At 52.5% G+C, this 22,237-nt stretch overlaps 6 protein-coding genes across 6 annotated transcripts; 2 read left to right on the top strand and 4 right to left on the bottom strand.

The window, feature by feature from the left end:
• Positions 1-1,393: 1,393 nt before the first annotated feature.
• GUITHDRAFT_117327 (hypothetical protein) lies at positions 1,394-4,438 on the top strand (the record flags this gene model as incomplete). The annotated part of the gene is made up of 14 exons (XM_005823469.1): positions 1,394-1,513; positions 1,567-1,654; positions 1,887-2,053; positions 2,101-2,353; positions 2,598-2,635; positions 2,760-2,833; positions 2,948-3,047; positions 3,217-3,270; positions 3,315-3,386; positions 3,620-3,680; positions 3,816-3,864; positions 4,046-4,116; positions 4,242-4,309; positions 4,355-4,438. 14 exons carry the CDS (start codon positions 1,394-1,396, stop codon positions 4,436-4,438), a joined length of 1,299 nt encoding a protein of 432 aa, XP_005823526.1.
• A 165-nt stretch (positions 4,439-4,603) lies between these two features.
• On the bottom strand, positions 4,604-5,686 carry GUITHDRAFT_117326 (hypothetical protein; the record flags this gene model as incomplete). The annotated part of the gene is made up of 1 exon (XM_005823468.1): positions 4,604-5,686. One exon carries the CDS (start codon positions 5,684-5,686, stop codon positions 4,604-4,606), a length of 1,083 nt encoding a protein of 360 aa, XP_005823525.1.
• A 5,671-nt stretch (positions 5,687-11,357) lies between these two features.
• Positions 11,358-12,047, bottom strand: GUITHDRAFT_78851 (hypothetical protein; the record flags this gene model as incomplete). The annotated part of the gene is made up of 1 exon (XM_005823467.1): positions 11,358-12,047. One exon carries the CDS (start codon positions 12,045-12,047, stop codon positions 11,358-11,360), a length of 690 nt encoding a protein of 229 aa, XP_005823524.1.
• A 901-nt stretch (positions 12,048-12,948) lies between these two features.
• Positions 12,949-17,173, top strand: GUITHDRAFT_165730 (hypothetical protein; the record flags this gene model as incomplete). Its single annotated transcript, XM_005823466.1, has 7 exons — positions 12,949-13,107; positions 13,187-13,573; positions 13,710-13,991; positions 14,047-14,415; positions 14,462-14,542; positions 14,672-15,379; positions 15,519-17,173. The coding sequence occupies 7 exons, from the start codon at positions 12,949-12,951 to the stop codon at positions 16,938-16,940; spliced, it is 3,408 nt and encodes a 1,135-aa protein (XP_005823523.1). The 3' UTR covers positions 16,941-17,173.
• Positions 17,174-17,313: 140 nt separating this feature from the next.
• Positions 17,314-17,961, bottom strand: GUITHDRAFT_117323 (hypothetical protein; the record flags this gene model as incomplete). Its single annotated transcript, XM_005823465.1, has 1 exon — positions 17,314-17,961. One exon carries the CDS (start codon positions 17,959-17,961, stop codon positions 17,314-17,316), a length of 648 nt encoding a protein of 215 aa, XP_005823522.1.
• Positions 17,962-18,503: 542 nt separating this feature from the next.
• On the bottom strand, positions 18,504-20,012 carry GUITHDRAFT_117322 (hypothetical protein; the record flags this gene model as incomplete). Its single annotated transcript, XM_005823464.1, has 7 exons — positions 18,504-18,577; positions 18,753-18,913; positions 18,960-19,047; positions 19,320-19,377; positions 19,467-19,520; positions 19,569-19,672; positions 19,901-20,012. 7 exons carry the CDS (start codon positions 20,010-20,012, stop codon positions 18,504-18,506), a joined length of 651 nt encoding a protein of 216 aa, XP_005823521.1.
• Positions 20,013-22,237: the final 2,225 nt, after the last annotated feature.

The raw sequence follows: 22,237 nt of genomic DNA, 5'->3' as shown, positions 1-22,237 counted from the left end.
TGGTGCGAAGGGAGAAGTCCGGTACAGCTCTCTCGCTGTTGATCTCTGGATGACAGGATGTCAGCATGAGTGAGCAAGCAAGGACTGCCTGAGACAGAGTAACAGCATGCATCGTGAAGGCTGTTGTCGACTTCTTCCTCAGATTGTTAGATATCCCACGGGCAGCTCTTTAGGACCTCACGAACTTCACTTGCAGCGACAGCGACCTATCTCAACCCATCCTCGTATAGTCCATCCTCTCTCCTGTTTCTCCTACTCCATTAGCACTTCCGCTTTTTATCCAAATCGCACCTCAACTTCTATCTCATCTATACACTACATCGGCTTCCATGACAACATGGAATTCACCTATGCTGCTGTGCTTCTCTCCTCTCCTCTCTTGCCATCTTCGCTCCTCTCCTCTCCTCTCCTCTCCTCGCCTCTCCTCTCCCCTCCCCTCCCCTCCTCTCCACTTACTCCCTGCACCTCCCCATTCCAACTCGGCATACCCCTTTCCCTCGCCCCCAACGAGGAACGATTTTTCACCCCACCCGCCATTTACCAATTAACTTAGATAAACATCATGGTGGGTGATAATTTTTGTTTTAATAAGTGGTACTAATAAAAATATATAAACTATAGCTAAAATCTCTTGAATTTTTGTTCCCTTCAATCAGAGGGACCTTGCACCTTCACTAGTAGCTAAAGTACCCTCACCCCTCACCCCCTTTATTATCAGAAACTACCCCCTAATCCCGAGCTCACCCCTCGTTTGACCCGGACAAGTACCGGTACATACCGCTTTAGATATCCGCAGAAATTAAAAATCACTTTTAAGAAGTACCCCCTATCCCCACCCCTGTGATGACTGCAAGTACCTACCTTTTTGTCACTGAAGGAAGTACCCCCTCAGAGTCCTCTCGGATCTGGGGTGAGGGTTGGATGGTGCTAGACATGGGGGTAGTATATGGGGATAGGGTGGTGGGGTGGTGGGAAGGCGTGTTCGTTTGAATTTGCCATCGCGATGGCAGAGGTATGCGCATGATGATCGCAGATGAGAGAGAGAGAGGAAGAGAGAGAAGGACAGAGAGGAAGAGACAGAGACAAAGACAGAGACAGAGACAAAGACAGAGGTGCAGGTAGAACTGACAGGGGTTGAGGATCGGTAGTGGGACAACAGGCATCAGTTTTCTGTGAGATCGAGACAGGATCGTGCGAAGGAGTTATGGCAGGATTCGAAGAGAGCTGATGGAGAGTCTAAAACCAAGAAGAATGCAATGAATTCACGGGAATGTACCGAGATGTATAGGACAAGATGTTGTTGGGAGAAACCACAAGGAATGGGTTTGAGTTTATAGAGTCAACAGTGGCGAAGAGAACCATATCTAGACCTTGACGATTGACTTGACAGGAGATGGAATCTCTCCGCGAGGAGCTGAAGCAAGCAAGAGAGTATGCACAGCAGTGCGAGGACGAGTCAGTCGAGCTGAGGAGACAGATCTGCAGCCTGACGAAGGAGAACTCCCAGCTCAAGGTTGGTGCTGCCATTGCACGATGTTCCCATTGCTGATCTTGCCTGTGCCGCAGAAAGAGCTGGAGAAGTTTCAGGCAGGTCTCACTACCCCCCAGCAGACCCCCATGGATATCTCAGGGAAGAAGACGCGAGGAGGGCGAGGTGACTTCACTGTCAACCTGACACCTTCGCTCCTCTACATCATCCCATTCCTCTTGCTCCCACTGCTTCTCCTGACCCCCTGCTAGTCCTCTCCCTCCTCCTCTCCCTCCTCCTCTCCCTCCTCCTGACCTGATTCATCTAAGATTCTCTCCTTCCGTTCCTTTCCCATGCCTCCCTTCCCTGCTACTGCCCGCCTTCCCTTCGCTGCAACTGACGGTCTCGCGACTTGCAGAACGATCGACGTCCGTAGCTCCGATGGAGACTCTGGAGGAGGAGACTCCTTCTAACCTAAGGAGATCCGCGAGGAGGACCGGGCTGCGGTCTGCCAGCAAGCAGGAAGCCTCCTCCTCCTCCTCCTCCTCCAACGTCAAGAGCGCTTCCAAGAGAAAATGCGATGAGGTGAAGGATGAGGAGGGACGAGCGTATTGGCTGACGTGTGCCAGCAGGACAACGAGCCTTCGCTGAAAGACTCCAAGAGGAAGAAGAAGAACGCGGAACAGAGTTCAGAGGAAGGTGCTGCCCCGGCAGCGTGCGAGGGGACGGAGGGGAAGGGGGACGGCATACCGCAGTCGGCGAACGAGCAGTTGCTGCTGCTAGAAGGCCTTAAGGATCACGGTGCTGTCTGGGACGAGCGAGTGAACATGATGAAGACGATCGGGGAGATGCTGGAGAAAGGAATGTTGCAAGCAGATGAGACCAGTGAGTACTTGCTGCCCTCCTCCTCCTCCTCCTTTGACTCCTCCTCCTCCTTTCTCTTTTGACTCCTGCTCCTACTCCTCATCCTGACTCCTCCTGATCTTCCTCCTGACTCCTACTTCTACTCCTACTCCTCCTCCTACTCCTCCTCCTCCTACTCCTCCTCTTGACTCCTGCTCCTTTTCCCTCGTCTTTCCCACGCTTCTCCCTCTCTCCTATTCCATAACATTTTGATGGTCATGGACAGAATTTCTTGAAAAGCTTTGCGAGTATTTGGCGGTTCAAGTGAGCGACGCTCGCTCTCAGGTTGATGTTGCTGCTGCTTTTTCACTTCTTTCTCCCCTCTCTTTCCCATCTCCTGCCCTCCTGCTCCTCTTTCTTCCCTGCAAGGCTCAACCTCCCATGTCAGATCGTCAGAGAGTCCTGCACGTTGATCAACCGCCTCCTCCCTTTCCTAGGCGACAAGCTTGCCAACGGTGCCAAGTGAGGCTCCCCCCCTCCTCCTCCTTTTCCTTCTCCTTCTCCTCCTTCTTTTCCTCCTCCTTTTCCTTCTCCTCTCCTCCTCAGTCTGCCCTTGACGCTGCCCTTCTCGTACAGGTTCCTCCTCCCCGCGCTCTTGAAGCTCACCTACGTTAGCATCAAAGTCATCTCGGAGTCTGCTACCCAGACCCTCAAGGCCATCACAGCCGCTCTCACCGTAAGCACTCCCCTCCCCTCCCCTCTCCTCCTCTCTCCTCCTCTCCTCTCCTCTCCCCTCCCCTCGTCTCCTCTCCTCTTCTCATCCCTCGCCTCCTCTCCTCTCCTCTCCTCCTTCTCCTCTCCCCTCCAGTTCTCCCTACCCGTCCCTCATCCTGACGCTTCCGCAGCCTTCCTCCCTGCTCCCTCACTTCCTAGCTGCCATGGGGGACATCCACCCTCAGGTCAGTCAGTCAGCAGCACGAGGAGGTGCCTTAGCTTTGCGCAGGCCCGTTCGTGCGCATCCTCGTGCGTGGAGATCGTCATCAACCAGACCAGCGGGAAGGAGAGCGAGAAGGAGGTCAGATATCCTTATCATCTCCCTCCTCCTCAGCTCCTCCTCCTCAGCTCCTCCTCCTCAGTCTCCTCCTCAGTTTCCGTCTTCGTCTCCCTCTCCCTCTCCCTCTCCCTCTCCCTCTCCCTCTCCCTCTCCATCCTCCACTCTCCTCCCCACCCCTCCTCCTTTCCCTTGCTGTTCTCCCCTCTTCGCCTCTTCTTCACTCCGTCTTGCTCTGACCTCCTGCCTCTGATCAGGTCGACATGATTGTTGAGATTCTGAGCAAGTCTCTCAGTGACACGAGTGCGGACACCAGAGGTCTTCCTTCGTCCTCGTCCTCCTCATCTTCCTCCTTTCTCCTAGTCCAAGTTTCTCTTGTACTCCAGCCCCCTCCTCTCTCCCCTCTCCTCCTCTTTTCCGTTCTGCAATCTTCTCTCCTCACTCCCTGCCCAGCAAACGGCAAGGCTGCCATGGAGCAGTTCATGAAGAAGTGGCCCGAGAGGTCGTTATACCTTTCATCTTCGACCTCCTCTCATCTTCCTCCTCCTCTCTTACTTTCTCCTTGTTGTCTCCTGTCCTCCTGTCCCTTCCCTCCCCTGGTACTCCCCTCCCTTTCCTCCCCATTCCCTCCACTTCCTCCCCTCCCCGCTCCCTCCTCGTCTCTCAGCTCATGTGCACTTCAGAGCCGACAAGCTCCTTGAAGGCTCGTCAGAGAGCATCCGCAAGCTGTTCAAGAACCCTCCCGCTAACCGAGGTTTGGGAGGAGGGAGGGGGGCAGAAGAGGAGGAAGAGAGGAGGGGAGGGCAAAGGAGGAAGATGGGTTGGGGTGAGGGGGGCTATGGGAGGAGGAACAAGTTAGGCTGATATTGGCTGTGCTAGCTGAGGTGAAATCATCCTTGGCGAACAAACGGACTGACTTCCGGGCGCTGAGGATGGAGCACATCAAGGTTGAACCCCTTAGAGCCCGAAAGTTGTTGTTGACACGTCAGCAGAAACTCAAGTCAGGGGCTGCTGACAACGCTCTACCTGTCGACGTTGTTGTCGACGGATCGTCGAACAAGGAGAACGCGATGTAAGGAGGAGGAGTAAGGGAACAGGAGAGCCTGCCAAGGGGATGCAACAGTGTGTTGGAGCGCGTCGACTAACAATATCCATTTGTTGTCCTTATCTTGATTTATTGAAAGACATCCCAACTACCTTTACATTTATGACTTGTTTTATCCTGCCCCCTCCCTCCTCCTTCACTTCCCTTGTCCCGGCCCCTCCCGCTGCTTCCTCCACCTGATCAGAAACTTCTGAGCGTGCGACCGCACCTGAGAAACTGTTCGCGTCTTGACAACCGCGGCGATCAGCTCGGCAATACCTGGCCCCAGCCCTCCACTGTCACTAGCGAGAGTCTCGGGACTCAGCTTCTTGAGGGCCATCAAGAAGGTTTCGTGCTCCTCCTCCTTCCAGTGCCTTGAGTGACCCGCGGCAGATCCCTTCTCTCCTCGCTTCTTCTGCTTCCTCCCCCCTGCTCCTCCTGCTGCGTCTGCTCGAGCCCCTTCGTTGCCGTCGGACTCAGCTGAGCTCGAGCTGTCTGTAAGCTGCCCACTGCCCGCCATCTCCGTCGCCGAGAGGATCGTCTGCTGAAAGTCTGCTCGGAAAGGGTCGTCCATGCAGGCATCCAAGGAAGTCTTGTCTCGCTGCTGCTGCTGCTCTCTAGCTCTCTGTGTCGTGGTAGAGTACAACCCTGCTGCTCCTTGTCCACCGGAGGGATCTGAAGGAGTCAGATAGGATTGACCGGGCTCCTGATACTCCGGCCAAAGAGCGGCAACAGCGCTGTCAACAGATTGAGAGGCAGGAGGACGAGGCGGCGCGATGGAAGGGTGTAGGCGCGAGGGACCAGGTACGTCGTAGCAAGGAGGCCTGTCGTAGCCCGCGTTGCTAGCATGTTGCGATGATGTCGGCAGGGGAGGAGCGTCCATGGGAGCGCTGAGCCCAGCAAGGTGAGATGCAGCATGTATCACCGTTTGCTTGTGCACAGGGGGAACAGGGAAGTCCTGATGGAAGCTGGAGTAGGAAGGAGCAGGGTTGTAGCAAGCAGGAGGTGCGTCGTGAATGGCGTCCTGGGGTTGTTGAGGGCGAGCATAGATGTGAGAGTAGGGAGGATAAGGTGGAAATGCAGTTGGGGGGTGTGACGATTGTGATTGGTATGGGAAATATTGCAGAGATGACTGTGTGTCCAAGTGAAATGGAGTCTGCGACTGCAAGGTGTGGTCGTACATGGGGGTCGGAGGGAGGGAGGCTTTCCACTGATGGGCGATGGGATGCAATAAGGACATGCGGGAGTGAGGGAGATTGGTGGAGGGAAGTTGAAGAGAAGATGAAGAAGTTTCAGCAGGGGAGAAGTGGGATGAAGGTTGGCGATGTGGATTGATGGAACGAGGTGGAGCGAGAGGAGGACTATGAAGCTGCGTCAGAGCAGGGAGTGAAGGAGGATGAGAGAGAGGGTTCGACCGTTGTGTGAGAGGAGGAGTAGGGAGGAGGGGGTCCTGATCGTTGCGGGGGAGAGGAGGAGGAGGCGGAGAGGGCGGGGAGGAACGCTCCGATCGCCGGCGCATGCGAGGAAGTGTTCTTGACGGCGGGCGCCGTTTTAAACGGATTCCGGGTACCCCCCACGACATGAGGAATATCCAGAGGGGAGTGGGGGTGGGGATGATTTCCGGGTGGTGGAAAGAAAAGACGTTCTTTCAGAAAAAGAAACTCGTCCAGACCTTTCTGAGACCAGAAATGACGTCGTTTCGTAAGGGATACGGATACACGCCCCGAACCGCAAGAACCTGCGACCCCTTTGGGTCAGCATTGACCTCCACTAGGCTGAAGCTGCTGTAAACCTACACTAGGTTATGACTAGTGACCCCCTTATTAGATAGCTAAAGCTCTGAGGCGGGTGCAGTTTGTTTTGGCTCCTTTGCGTTCAAAGATATCGTAGAAGGCTCTAGAAGAAATGAATATATATCCAAGATACATCGAAAAAATCGAAAAGATATATGTTCGGATATCAGCATATCTCCTGGTTGTGGTGCGCCCCTTGGACAGGTATCCATGGTTTCGAGAAAAAGCGGATATGGCGGTAGTCGATGACGAGCGATGGGAGGAGGGAGGCGTCCTTCGGGGCGGGGAGAGAGACGTCAGAGAATGAGTACAGAAGAGGGGAGGGAAGGGCAATGGAAGACAAGGGAACGGAAGGGATGGAAAGGGAATGCCATCGGGATGGTGCTGGGGGTCCATGGCTATCGAGTGGCTGAGTGTTGACGATACTATGCATAAGGATATGAAGCACAAGACATCGAGCGAACACAATGGCGAGATAGAAGAGATGAGTCGCACAAGATGATATGAGCAAAAGGGAAGGGGGCAGGCGCTCAGATGAGGCGGCGTCACTACGAGACCATAACGCTGTCAGCCTCGCTCTTCGCTGATCATTCTTCCTCGTCTGTCTGTGATCGCTGGTTTGAATGTCATCATACATACCTGGTTGTTGTTGACTTGGGCGCATTTTCACTCACGGCAAACACTGCCTACAAACACTGCCTACACTGCGAGTGCTGTTTTCCCTTCACTGTGCGAAACCTGCCTACAATGGGGGATGTTTCACAGTGTGAATAGAGGAGCCCAAGTGTCAGTCGCGCTGCTCAGCTCAACGTAATTGGGCTCATGGATGGTAGCCCTTGGAAGCTTCTTAGGACCCTGAAGGAGCCAGAAGGAGCAGATACAGTGCGACAGAGAGAGTTGACAGTCATGTCTTCACCTTTACCTCTCTGTGATCCCAGCACGTGGCCCTCCTTCTGAATGTCAGAAGTGTATACTAGTAAACAGAGCATATTTCTTTCATCTCGGGGAGGGCGACAGATGATCAAGGAAGCGATATAAGAGCTCGACGAAGAGATCGAGAAGATCTTAACGACGATTGATCCAAGAAAGGTGTAAGAAAAATCTTCAATGACTGTCTGTAGCACAAAGCTTTTTCCCCTGAGCATTTTTTGGTCAACACAGAATCTGAAGAAAGTAAGAACAGAAGACTTGGGATCTTATCGCTGGACGTTTACATATTCTTATCAAAATTCTTGATCTTACCGAACAATATCACCACTGTTTTGCAAGCAGTTTGCCTTGTACCTTCACATTTACATTGTTGTTGATATAATAACGCTTCATTTGTCTCTGGTGTGCTCATCAAAGCTCTCAAGATAGAGAACAGTTGCAAGTCCATCACGCAGCTGCTGCCCAGCACTTGGGTAAAGATCCCTGGGCAGGCAAAATCTGTCCAGCTTGAGCTGACCTCCATCAACAGACTCATGTTCAAAATAAGCTTCAAGTTTGATCGAAGTCCATCATAATACTTGAACAAGCCTTCAAGATAGTCGAGTGACTCGCAAGGCTGGAGAGAAAGGGGTTTTCGTCGTTGACAGCCGTGGGCGAGCGAAGGGGAGTTGGGGCGGGAGGAGGAGGGATCTTTGAGTACGGAGAAAGAGAGACAGAGGGAGGAGAAGGAGGAGAAGGAGAGTTGTAGGATGAGGACGAAAAGTGAGGTAGAAGAAGCAGACACAGGAAGAGAGAGAGATGGGTAATTTCATTACACTGCTGAGCTCCCTTCTGTCAAATTTCTCCTGGTTCGCAACAAACGCTATCGCAATTTCACCAAGACGACCAAACTTGACGACGGAGATTTGGCTGGGAGACCAGGAAAATGAGGAGGACTTGACTGTCTGAGTTATCGTTCATGTATAGAGTCATCGATTACGATGGGAACTTTCAAATTGAATCTTCGGGAGCCCGGCCCGGTCGTCTCCTGCGTCGGTCGAACCGCCTGATTCAAAGAGCAGAGGGATCATTCAAAGACTGTTAGTATCATTTGAAGATTCCGATCAGAACCCCGGCGAAGAGCTCCTCTGTTCACATACAAATCTGCCGCATCATTCAAGCTCACTCGGCTTGTCATTCGAAGAAGCTCTCTGCCTGGATTGCGGGTCAGTCTCAGGGCCCAACCTCTTGGCTCAGCTGCACTGATGGTAATGCAGCAGCAGAATACAAGTCGCAGATTTCAGCTCCCGTCGCTGTCATTTGTTGTTGCGCAAGTGCATGCGGGTCAGTGCGCAAGCGCAGTCTGTTTGTTGTCTTGTCAAGGAGTCGGAGCACAGCAGTGGATGTTGCAAGTAGAAGCTTTTCTTTCACGACATTCACCCCTGTTGTCGCGCTGTGGGCATCAAGTCTATCCCTATCAAGTCATCTAATACAGCAGCCAGTTTCAGCTCTTGAGCTTGAGCTCGAAACGGATGAATGGCTATCAGCGTTGCGAGCATAGCTTGACTCTCGCCTGGCTTGCTGGAGTTATGAGAACATAGGGCCAGAAAACATGTGCTGGTTCCCTCAGAGTTGAACATCTATCCTGTAGGAGGGAATGGTCGCGGTATCAGGCTGACGTAAGCTGTAAAGACTCGATCCTCTCCTATCGCATCTGCATGAGAGGGCTGCAGGTCACTTTCTCAAAGGCTTGCTGCTTGCCGCCTCTGACCCCCTACCTGCCTCACCATCCCATTCAGAGCACCCGATGCATGTTCCCAGTAAGACCTGTGTGAGCGCTGGTGACCGCGATGACTAGAGGAGATGCATGGAGGTGAAGTGGCTACTGGCGAAGGGGTCAGCACAGACAGAAGAGCTCGGAGAGGTGATGACTGGTCCTGTTTGGTTGTGTGTACCTGATGATCGTTGAACGAGGGCAAGTGTGCTCAGAGCAGGATAAAATCTGCTTCGTGTGAGAATGTTTGACCAAGTGAGCGTGGTTTATCTTGCTTTACGGTAAGTTAACAATGTTTTATTGCTTTCATAGTCGTACATTGCAGAGATACAGGAAGCCTCCTGAGGTCGATGCTAGATTAAATTAGTCACAGCTCAGACAGGGTGAAAGACGAAGGGATACTGCAACAGTTGTTTGAGGAATACATTGTGTTGAAAACATGGCGAAGGCAAAGCGCTAATGCATAACTCTTCGAAGAGAAATCATCATTAGGTCACATAATTATTCTCTCGAGCCAGACACTGGTCTACTTTCATGGCATAGGCAACATGATAGAGATAAATCGAGCTAGGGACGAGCTAGGGTCCAGATGTGGACCGGGTCCAGATGTGGACCGGGTCCAGATGTGGACCGTTCGCTATAAACAGTGACCTTGAATTCTGTACAGAAAAACACAGAGGCAGGCATTGCAACACGTCTATGTTAACAGCCAATCAATGCAAAATTCCAATGACAAGACAAATCCCTCAGGCACCATCGTCAATCCTTGTTTCAGGCTGGAGGAGGACGAGGAACTGCTGGAGGAACTGGGGGCAGAACTGGGGGAGGGGCAGTTATGAAGGGGGAAGGGGGCGGGTGAAGGAGGGTGGGGTCTATAAGCTAGGAGACAGGGGTAGTGAATTCCAGTCAGCCGACCAGCACGAAACAGGCCGCGACTGGTTCCTAAAATAACAATTTTAAAAGAAGCTCTCTGAAAAGACGTCTTATCAGAGAATACTCTTCTAGCTGTCATCTCCTTTTTGCATTTTAAAAAGTAATGCGGCCCCCCGATAGGACCCCTGGTGATCGAAAACGACTATTTTCGATTTTCAGCAACACCAGATCTGTACCACCAAAAAACAATACAACCATTTTCTCACAAACATGACGGGTACACTACCTAGAGTACCGGTGATATTGCAGGAAATTGGTGGGGTAGAAGGAGTAATGGGTAGGGTACGGAATGTATATTTTTACGCAGGGAGTCAGAAGAAGTCTGCAGGCTCAGGAAGAGGAAACGAGGTCGGAAGGAGAGAGAGAGAGAGGGAGAGAGGAAGAGAGAGAGAGAGAGAGAGGAAGAGAGGAAGAGAGAGAGAGAGAGAGAGAGAGAGAGGAGCGGAACGGAGAAGAGCGGAGAAAAGAAGCAAGAACCAGTAGGCACTGGCATCGTCTCAGTCTTGGCTGTCTAGAAGAGGTCGAAAAGGAAGTGGAGAGATTTTCAAAGATTTTTGGTTGCACATTCTGATATCTACAAGCCTCGGCAACTCTCAATTGTTGTTACACTCGACTTCTCTGTCCTGAGATCTTGAAATTCAAAAAGCTACGAAAAGATGGAAGACGGGAAAAACCACTTCGTGCCCCAGTTCTCAGTCTTTGCTGCTCATGAGAACAATCTACTGGAGCCGTCACAAGGTCCAAGCAAATCATGCGCAAAACAATGTACTGCACAGCAACGGTCAAACAACTTTGCAAAGCCGGGCTCAGCTAAGCAATCTGACAAGAATAATACAAAGGATGCTATGTTCTGCTCATTTTTCCAGGTGACAGATGATCAAATCAACTCACTCACCAGCAATAAGAGAAAGTGTCTTTGCGCTCTGTTCAACTCCATACTGTGCATACAAAAGAACCCAAACAGGCTTCCAAGTGTACCAATATTTTGTCCAAGTGATATAAAACTAGAGACTATTTACACACAGCAAGAATAGTTGAGCACTTTTTATGTTTGTGTAATAAATGTATATTCTCATACAGTGCAAATGTATGCGCGTTGTCAGTATGAGCAGACCTCACACACATCTTGAATACCCTTTGCAATTGTTTTTGCATTGCATAGATAAAATTTGGGCCACAAGGAATAATTCTCGCTGCCCTCAGAATTGTGAAGCACGTTGCAATCAATGGCGAACTTGCGGGGCGGTCAATCGCAGACATATGTCTTCAAGCATACATGGAGCTGCATGCTCACAGGGACTGTTAAAAGGAACACGAGGAGGTGCAAACGAGGAGGTGCAAAGGAAAGTTTCTTCTAGTTCTTCAACTACGACGAAACCTCCGGCGGGCTGGAACGACAAACCGTAGGTATCAAAGTGAATGCTATGGAGATTTTCGGAGGAAAAAATATACAGCGATCTACAGTTGTGTGCTAGTGCGTTGTCTTGCTTTTCCTGACATGTTCATTTATCCCCTTGACTTTCTGGTTGACCAGGTCTGGCTTGGCTCTTGAGACACAAAGTGCATGCGCTCTTGTATCGCCCATGCACGCATATCCCTCCTCCTCCGCACTCCTTGCAGAGATATCGCAGCTTCATGTGCTCACATACACTCCCTCCCTTGCAGTCCTTGCACGCGTTCCGCTCCCGTCCGTGCTGACAGATACTTCCTCCGCCGCAATCTCGGCATCGTGACCGTCTCTTGTTGTGCTGGCAAATACTTCCTCCTCCACATTCCCGGCATTGCGTCCGCACCCTCCCATGCTCGCATATCCCACCTCCTCGGCAGTCCCTACACTGGTACCGCTGTCTACCATGCTCGCACGCTCCTCCTCCACCACAGACCTTGCACTGATACCGCTGAATGCCATGTAAGCAAGCTCCAGTCCCGCAGGCCTTGCATCTTCTCTTATTCTTACCATGTTCGCATCGCGGGTACCGATCCTTTGAAGATTGTTGGCCACTGTGTTCCTGGACTTGAATCCCACCAACAGCCTTCTTGGCCCTTGTTGACCTTCTCTTCACCCCATCCTGAAGCTCCTTCGGATCAGGGATGAGATGCGATAGCTCTCCCTCGCCATCCCTGGCCTCTCCTTGCTCCTTCCTCTTCCTGCCTTGCTCGCTTGCTCCTTGCGCAGCGAGGGTTCTCAGCATCGCTTATGAAAGAAGCGGGCCAGCCCTACTGTCAACGTACGAATTGATACAGGGTGGTGGTAGGTGAGCACAGTACCCCTACAAAATCATGAATGATGTAGTCAAAGAGAGGGGTACTTGTATGGGCTATAGGGGTACTTGAAAGGTCGACATGGTGGGGGCTTTTATTCGGAAATGGCCATATCGGGTGGGGTGGGGGTCTGACTATCTAGGGATAACTATCATACTAGTAGGATTTTATTTAAAGACTCAATTAGTAAATAGTATGTGGTAGGGGTGGGGGTTCAATCACATAAGAAAGGTGGAGTCGTTTAGGGGGGTGGGGGTAGTCAATAAAGGGGTGGTGGGCAAAGGTGTAGTACTGTGTGCTGCCAACGGAAGGTTGGCGACAGCATGGCAGACAGGCGACGGAACGGAGGAGAGGAGGGAGAGGAGGGGGAGGAGGGGGAGGAGGGGGAGGAGGGGGAGGAACAGGATTCAAAGATCGATAATGTTGGAAATGAACAATGGTTGACATGACAAGGAATGCTGAAACAGGATAGGAGGAAAGAGAATGGAATTGAGAAGCAGGAAACGCGAAAGGAGACAGAAGAACGATTGTTCAGAGCAAGACAGGTCTAGCCCAAGGGGGAGGAGAAGATGAGGGCAGGGAAACAAATCTCTGTTTGATGTCCCATAACATGTGGAATGATAACTCAAAAACAGACTAGTCTAACGTGAAGATTTGACAGGAGCTGCTGTTTGCGGCGTGTTGAAAGCTGATGATTCTGCTGTTTCAGATGTTTGGAAGAGATTTCCTTGCGTGGATTCCGTCCTCGATTGCAAGGATCTAACCATTTGTGTTCCTGCGGGCTACACCGTTAATCGAAACGAGTGAGAGTGAAGTTTGTTGAAGTGAACGATGGCGACGGCGGAGAACTTGTTCCCCGATCTTCATCACAAGATGAGCAAGAAGATCGCACAGCTGACCAAAGTGATCTATCATCTCAACTCTAAGAACGAAGACCACACGGACGATCTCAATGCGCTGGCAGACGCGTATGAAACTGAGATCGATGGGGTGAGTGATGTGTTGCAAGCTCAAGTCCGAGGGCTGACTTGTCGATGTTTTTCCTTGTGTTCTCTCTTGTCCGAATCAGATCTTGAAAGATGCCTACACGAAGATCAACAAGTTCAAGGAGAAGCTGGAGGAGAGGAAGGAAGTTGATCGGCAGCAGCAAGCTGTGGATGAGTTCAAAAAGCAGCATGAGAAAGAAAAAGCGGAAGCGATTGAGGCGTTTGAGAACTTCAAGGCGAGTGCCAAGGCGAGGGAGAAAGAGCTCAAGGCCGGGTATGAGGATCGCATCAACAAGATGGTCAAGGAGATGGACAGTATGAAGGCTGAGTTCAAGAAGCGTGTCGACGAGTTCAACAATGCAGTCAAGAAGCTTGACTCCCAAGGTGGGGAGCAGGTGGAGGAGATGAGAAGGAAGCATGCGCAAGAGATCAGCGATCATGTCAAGCAAGCAAACGCCAAGTACAACGAGGTGAACATGCGCTTCATAGCTCCTCGCCTGCCCCTCCGGCCTTGTCGCCCCTCGCTACTCCCCATGTCTGGGACTCTTAAGTTGTTCACTTCACTTCTCTCTGTTCCGAGCCTTCCAAGTTCCTGACCTGCTGCAGATGCTGAAGGAGAGACTGGATGAGGAGGAGCGGCTGCGACAGGAGCTCGAGAATGCGCTGAAGAAGGCCATGAAGGACGCGGAGGCAGAGATGTCGAAGAAGCTGAAGATGGCGACGGCCGAGGTCGAGCAGAGCAAGCTCGAAGAACTGGAGAAACTTCGGAAGAAGCACGATATGCTGAACATGGGACTAGAGGAGGATGCGAAGCGCAAGCAGAAGCAGCTGCAGGATGAGTTGGATGAGGCTCGGTCTCGGGCGAGCGAGCTGGCGGCGAAGTTGCAGGTGAGGGAGCGGCCCTGTGGGAGGGAGAGGGAGAGGAGCTGACGGGAGACTGCAGGAGATGACGGGAGAACGAGATGGGCTAGCGAGAGACTTGAAGAGTCTGGAAGGAACGGCGGCTCAGCTGAGAAAGGACCTTGAAGCCTCTTCGAAGGAGTCGGAAGAAACCATCCGTAAGCTCAAGGAGGAGGCAAAAAAAAGCGCGCAACAGGCCCAGGAGGCGATGGCAGAGGCGAGGAAGGAGATCGAGAAGCTGAAGGAGGAGCTGAAGAAGGCGATGGAAGATGGTTCCAAGAGCAAGGAGGGCGACATCAAGGAGATCGAGCAGCTGAAGAAGAAGGTGGAGGAGGCGGAGGCGGAGAAGAAGAAGCTTCAGGCGCGACTTGAGGAGGAGATGAAGAAGGGGGCAGATGAACTGAAGCAGAAGGTGAATGACTTGTTGTGTGTTGGCGAGCCTGACGGTTGATCTCCAGCTTGCGGACAAGGACAAGTTGATTGCAGATAAGGACAAAATTATCGCAGAGAAAGAGGGGAAGATCAAGGAGCTCTCGCAGGTGAGGAGAAGGGGAGGAGGAGGAGTAAGAGGAGGAAGAGAAAGAGGAGAAGGGGAGGAGGAGGAGAAAGAGGAGGAGGAGGAGGATGAGGAGGGAAGTTGCACAGGCCATAATTGATACCCGTGCCAGATGCTGAAAGATGGAGAGAAGTCGCAGGGAGAGCGCGAGAAAGACTTCCAGAAACGATTGACGGAGGCAGAGAAGGAGATGAAGAGCAAGTTGGCGGACAAGGAGAAGGAGCTCAAGTCTCTGGAGGGTCAGGTGTCCAAGTTGCAATCAGAGCTAGAGGCCGCCAGGAAGAGCAGCGAACAAGCTGTGGAGAAGCTCAACAGCGAGATCGCCAAGTTGAAGAGCAGGAGGGACGAGCTGGCGGATCGGCTCAGTGCCGCTGAAGCCGAAGCCAAGGACGGGAAGCAGGGGATGGAGAAGAAGGTGAAGCAGCTAGAGGAGGAGCTCCTCCTCCGGCAGAAGGAGATCGAGCAGCTGCAGGACAAGCTGACTCAGCTGGAGAGAGAGCTGGAGGGGTCGAGGAAGGAGAGCGAGGGCAGGAAGCAGACGATCGTGGAGCTGGAGAAAAAGATGCAGGAGACGTCTGGGGAGATAGCGGAGAAGCTCAAGAAGAGCGAGGCGGAGGTGGAGAAGCTGAGAAAAGAGCTCGCGGAGGTCAAGAAGGCGATGGAGAGCCAGCTGTCTGCCCAGGAGAAGGCCAGCAAGGACTCGACGGAGGCTCTTCGGAGAGAGCTGTACAGCGTGACGGAGGAGAAAGACAAGCTGAAGGCAAGGCTAACGATGATGGAAAAAGAGATGGCCGATAGCACCGTCAATGCAAGCAAGGAGGTGAGAGGAAGAGACCAGGATGATGGGAGAGGAGGAGGAGGAGGAGGAGGAGGAGGAGGAGGAGGAGGAGGAGGAGGAGGAGGAGGAGGAGGAGGAGGCGTGAGATGATGTGACAAGGAGCTGAGTCTTCACCCTGCAGGTCAAGCGGCTGAAGGAGGAGCTGGATGGAATGATCAAGAAGAAGCTTGAGCTGGAGAAAGAGCTCGCCAAGGAGAAGGCGAAGAAAGCTGACGAGCTCAAGGCTAAGCTGGAGGAGGCGACAGCCAAGATCGCAGAGCTGGAGGAGAAGAGGGAACTTCTGGAGTCGCAAATCAGGCAGATGAAGGAGGAGGCGGAGAGAAAGGCGGAGGAAGCAGAGCGGAGGTTTCAGGAGGAGCTGGACAGGAGGATGCAGGAGCTGAAGGAGGAGCTGCTGTCTGCCAGCAGCAAGGATGCACAGAAAGCGCTGCAGGAGCTGAAGGAGAGGCTGGAGAGGAACAGGGAGGAGGCGATTGCTGCGATGAAGCAGCAGCACGAGGAGGAGGCTGAGAGGATCCGAGGGGAGGGGAAGAGTGCGATCACGCGGCTGGAGGAGGAGATGGCGGAGCAGGGGAAGCGATTCGGGGCGGAGAAGGCGAAGATGAAGGAGGAGGCGGAGAAGGAGACGGTGAGGCAGGTGGCGAAGAGGGAGGAGGAGTTGAAGCGGACGTACGACAAGGAGCTCCAGGAGCGAGGAGCTGAGATGGAGGCGCTAAAGGACGCACACCGCAAGGAGACGGAGGAGGGGAAGGCGCGCGCGGCGAAGGAGCTGGAGGAGGAGAAGAAAGGCTCCGCGGAGAAGCTCTTGGCGGAGAGCAAGAGGATGGAGGAGAAGCACAGGCAGGAGATGGAGGAGACGTGCAGCAATCTTAAGAAGGAGCACCAGGACCGCGAACAGAGGAGCTCAGAAGAGCACAGGAGCGCGATGGAAGGGAAGGAAGCTCAGCTCGGGGAGGCGTGGGAGAGGATCCGTACGCAGGATGAATCCCTGTCTGCACTGGAGGAGGAGATTCGGAGGACGAAGAAGACGTTGGCGGAGAGGGAGGAGGAGCTGCAGGCGGAGATAGACAAGGGGAGGAGAGAACTGGCGGAGCAGAGAGCAGCGCTGCTGGCGAAGAGCAAGGAGGAGGTGGACGCGCTTGTGAACGAGCACCTCGAGGAGACGGTTGGGCTGCAGCGAGAGTTCCAGAGTGCGCAGGAGCTGCTGCAGGAGCGGTGCAGGCAGCTGGAGGCGGAGCTGGAGGCGATCACGATGAAGTTCAACAACAGGGCATCCAGGGAGGAGGATCTGGAGAAGATAAGAGAGCTTGAAGATGAGATCGTTCAGCTGGGGAACAAGACCAAGAAGATGGAGGAGGAGATGAAGTTCTACAAGCTGGAGCTGATCAACAGGGAGGAGAATTTCAACCACAAGTTCGGTGGTGGACCTCAGGTGGGAGTGATGGACCCGCTGGCGTGGGGGAAGAAGAAGGATGAGAAGACCAAGCTGCCAGCCCTCAGCAACTCCAACGCGAGGAGGACTGGGTCGTTCGGAAGTCGATGAGGATGAGGAAGAGGAGGAGGGGGGCAGATCAACGGAAGCTAGGATGAGATTTGGTGGTGTATGGTGTTTGATGTGATGTGATGGCTTCCTTGTTGTGGTTATCTTGTCCTCTTTGCCAACTAACCTGGTGAGGTTTCCTTACACCTCGTGTATCTATAGTGATTTCACATGTTTGTTCTGTTGTCATGATGGTACATTTACAGTTTTTGCATCAATACAGCGGACGTTAACATATTCACGAATATCTTTGTGCAACCTTGACTGAATATACTGAGTTGTCATCCGACTATGTGAAAGACAGAGAGGTCTCATTCCATCTCAACGTCGGAAGTTTTCCTGCAAACAGTCAGCGACAGATTTTTATGAATCTCATCTAGAAAAAGAAAACCACAGCAATATCATCATCGTATTCTGTTTCCATCATCATCGTCATCATCATCATCATCATCATCATCATCATCATCATCATCATCATCGGCATCATGAACGGGCATCTCAGCAGAATCTCACCTATGTACCACTCGTGTCTCCCATCACTTATCTTGCCATGCTGACATTTCCAGCTGGAGTCCTCGGCAGCAAACAGATCGCTCGAGGAGAACATGGACTCAACAACCTTCTCTTGTACCTGCATGTTGACTTCTCCCTCCTTTTCATCTTTGACCGTCACGTTCTCCATCATCTTCGTGACGTTCTTGTTGGTTGACAGCAGCTTCGACTTTGTCTTGTTCCCCTTACTTGTTATTTTCTCCCTCAGTTTCGCCTCCCCTCCCCCTTTCTTCTTGCGCGACTCCTCCCTCCTCTTCTTCCGCTCCTCCTCCTCCTTCATTTCTTCTCTCCGCATGCTCCTCCGGAACTCGAACGCTGGCTCACGCGTCCCGTAGCATTCCAGCTCGTCGAGCTTCATGTTGGTTGCGCGAGGGGAAGACTTGGCGAGGCCTCGGCGGAGCAGTGCGGCGTTAGAGGAGAAGGTGCTGGTGGGGTTGCCGATGAAGATGTCTGAGAGAGCCAGGAGAAGCATGTCGATCAAAGGAGCATGTCGGAAGGAGGTGGGAGGAGAGGAGGAATTGGTAGAGGAGGAGGAGGAGGAGGAGGAGGAGGGGAAGAGGAGAGTTGAGAAGAGTCGAGAGCTCCAAGTTTCTTGAGGAGGAGGAGCGAGCAGAAGTTGACTATCCTCGAGGCCTGGTTGATAAATTCCGAGCAAGAAGCGTCGTAGACTTCCTGCACTGGACAAGTCTTGAGCATTGCTTCTACCGAGGCAGTCTCGCAAATGGTTGCGATGTTGAAGAATGCCTTGACGTTGGAGGAGGGGTTGATGAAGTGGAGGGAAGAGGATTGGGAAAAGAGAGAGGAGGAGGAGGAGGAGGAGGTGGTGGTGGTGGAGGTGGAGGTGGAGGAGGAGTTCGACGGGGGCTCTTGAAACATGGTATTGAACTTTTCACAGCATGTTTCACACTTGGTCTGCCTGCTCGTCATGATTAAGAGGATGAACAAAGGAAGAGGAGGACAACGAGCCAAAGCTCAAAGCAACGTATTGGCATAAGAACACAACTTGTGATTGTCTTACCGGCACATGTCGTAAAGAATCGAATCCACAGGAAAGAGAATCGGGTCGTTCGGGTTGTCAACTTCCGAGGCTGAGTGAGAAGAAACAAGGAGCAGAAGAAGGAAAAGAAGAAGGAGAAGTAGCAGGGGAAAGAGCAGGAGCAGGAGCAGGAGCAGGAGCAGGAGCAGGAGCAGGAGCAGGAGCAGGAGCAGAAGAGATGAGGTAGTAGGAAGGAATTGATACAAGAATGTCAAGGGACTTCTCACTTGCTTCAACGATCCGCGCGAGGTCGTGAGCCACGAACAGAACCAACCTCCTGGACACGAGGATGTGCTTGATAGCCGCATGTACTTGTTCTCTCTCCTTCTCCACCTCCTCTGTCCCTGCCTTCATGGCCTGCTCGCACACTCGCGCATACTTGGGAGAGCTGCCAGGTCCGTCAAGACCTTCAGCATGAGGGAACGACAAGATACCAGACTGTCTCCAGATCGCAGTCTTCCATGATGGCCGTGAGGAGCGACTTGAGAACGTATCCGGGGGACATGAGGCAGTAACGCGCGTCTGAAGAGCAAGAGACAGCATCTTAGCAGGAAGAGACAACAACTGTGACTTGCTTGCCTCTGTTGCTGCTCTCAGCTGAAAACAGATTTGCTCGCTGCTGACAGGTTCCATCCATGCTCCTCCTGTCCGTTCATTAACACAGTCAGACCCTCGAGCAGATTCTTCATCATTTCGCGAATTGCAGTTGCTTCAATCATCATCATCTCTATCATCTCTATCATCATCATCGATATCATCATCACCACCACCAACACCAACACCAACACCAACACCAAATGCAGCAGCAGCAGCAGAAGCAGCAGCAGCAGCAGCAACAATACACATAAACATCTTAGATATCATCATCAACAACAACAAAAACAACGTTTCCATAGTCATCATCGTCGTCAAGTCTGATTGATATAATCATACAGATGTACGGCCACGTATCCGTTCCCTCGCTTGTAGATGTTGTTAAGGATCAAGTCAACTTTCTGCAACAGCGGCATCAGCCAACAACACCTCCAGCACAATCGAGATACCTCGCAGATCTGTTTGTTGGACCTGAGAAGGAGGTGTTGTATCATCTTTGGAGAGAAACCTGGTGGTCCAACAAGTCGGAACATGTCCTGCCCAGCATGCAGTCCTGCTCGGGACGAGGAGAGGTCCGTCAGAGAGAGAAGAGCGAGCGAGAGAGCAGGAGTGGTCCTCAGCTATGGCTAGCGGGGAACAGGCAAGCGAGGAGAAGGCAGTGTCGACAACAAACAACAAGTGTCGACAACAAACAACAAGAGTTCTGGCAGATCTTAAAGATTGAGAACCGAGCTCAACTGAGTGTGCAAGACACATGAAGATATCAAACACAGACTTTCACCTGTGCTGACAACAACTTTGCCCTCAGCTCCGTTAGGAACGACAGCCCTTGTTCCTCTTTGTGTTGAGATGAATGCAGAAACGTTGTTGAGCGACATGCCGATATCGTACATGACACAGAAGAACTTCTGAAGCTCTTGAATGCGGAAAACATCTTCAACCAAAGCCGACGCAGCTGGTGGGAGCAAATCAATGTCAAATTTTCTCCACCATCATTCGTCTCCAATGCCATCATCATCATCTCCATCACGAGCGGCAGCAGCTGATGCTTCTACATTGTGGTGATCATTATTGTCGTCGTCGTTGGACGACATCTCCATCATTTCCATCATCATCATCAGTTTTATCGTCTTCATAATCTCCATCATTATGATCACTATCATCGATCTGAACTGATAGCACACCGGGAGAGAGGATGAGCGTGAGATTGTTTGATCGCGAGACTTGCAGAGCATTCATCAAGGCAATAATCTGCCTTCAACATGTCAGAATCTGAAACACAACCATGTTTCATTGAGTTTCCTGGTTGTTTGTTTGTGCTCCATTCCAGTCAACATACGTCAAGTACCTTGTGGGGCAAGTGGTTGGTCTCTTCTGTTCCAGACTAGATTAGACGCATGAACAGACAAGGAACCGTCATAGTAAACATCATCAACCCAATCATCATCTACTATCGCGTACCACTTCCATCAACACATCCACCACATGTCTCTTTGTGTGCAAACTGCTCTCAACATCTCCATCGTCGTCTCCACAGATTCTGATCTCAGTATCCTTGTCCTCTCGTTCTCACCTCCAGCACAGCCAGGGGCAGGGAACAAACTTTTCCTGCCACCCTCTTGGGCTTCCAATGCCTGCAATGGGTTGAACTGATCCGCTGACTCCTCACCTTGATAGACCTGCAGGATAGCCAGCACAGGATCAGGACGAGCGAGAGAGGGGGCAAGGGAGCAGGGAGAGAGAGAGGAAGGGAGGGACAGGAAGGTAGAAAAGGAGAAGAGAGAAGGAGAAGAGTGATGGAGATCGGGGGTCAAAGAATCTCAGCAGTGAGAATTTTCACAACAGTGGAGGGCAGCACGGGAGGCAGCGAGATTGCAAGAACGGGGAGAGGGAGGACGCGGTGCTGGAGGGGAGAGTGAGGCTACGGTTGGAAGCTGTTTCTTAGCCACGAGTGCCAGACGAAGATGAAGAAGAGAGTGAAGATGCACAACAAGAAGACGGCAACTTGTTTCTGCATGCTACAGGCACCCCATCGCTTCCAGAGCAAGTCAGGCCGTCCTTCTCCTCCACGCCAATCCCTCACCGTGCAGCCTTGACCTTCGATCCTATGAAGTCCTCGACCTCTCGGAGCGAAGCGGAGGTTGCGGAGCCGAAGAATGGTTGCAAGATAGCGACGGGGTGACGACAATCAGGATTCCTGCCCAGTCCGTATGCTCGCCACTCTATCGCTAACAGGTCTTGACATGCATCTTGTACTCCTTCAATTCTCCTTCCCTGAATGCACCTCCCAGTTAAAACAATCCCAGTCTGCATCACATCTCTCCTTCTAGACCCAATCACTGAGTCATTACTCCGCCATGTCCTCGTTTCCAATACATTTCACTCCTGTCTTCCTCCCGTCTCCATCCCATCTTCCTCCTCTCCTCCCCTCCTCCTCCTCTCCTTCCCCCCTCTCCTCCTCCTCCTCTCCTTCGCAACTCCTCTCCTCTGCCCCTCCTCCTTCCCTCCTCTCCTTCGCAACTCCTCTCCTCTCCTCCTCCTCCTCCCCTCCTCTCCTTCGCAACTCCTCTCCTCTCCTCCTCCTCCTCCCCTCCTCTCCTTCGCAACTCCTCTCCTCTCCTCGTCCTCCTCCCCTCACCTCCTTCGCAACTCCTCACCTCCTTCTCACCTCCTCTCCTCCCCTACTCATCTCGTACTCCTCCCTTCCCTTCTCTCGTCCTATCTCACGTCCCCCCTCCTCCGCTGCTCGTTCCGAGCCTCATTGCGGCAATGTCGGATCAACTTACCCAAGTCCGCCTCAATAAAATATAATTATGATATCAGCGATCATCGGATACCGTACTGACTCAGTCGCGAGGGACAGCCGTGACCCGGCGACTGGCATGATAGCAAGACCGTGCCGCCTCAACTTCCGCCGGTCCGACTCAGTCATCGGGTGCCACACCGGACGGTTAGTGGCCGGGCGGTCACTGCCAGGCTGTCCGGACGGTTCACTGATTTGCGGCACGGTACCGGTACGACTATGATGGGCCCGGCGCACCCGGGCCCGGCGGGTAGCCTAGTACGGTCACTGGCGGCCGGGCGGCCGGGCTTGGCCCACTGGGTTTGCCGGCGGCCG

Source organism: Guillardia theta (assembly GCF_000315625.1).
Source record: "Guillardia theta CCMP2712 unplaced genomic scaffold GUITHscaffold_108, whole genome shotgun sequence".
Lineage (NCBI taxonomy): Eukaryota > Cryptophyceae > Pyrenomonadales > Geminigeraceae > Guillardia > Guillardia theta.
This window is presented reverse-complemented; position numbering and strand designations above follow the sequence as displayed.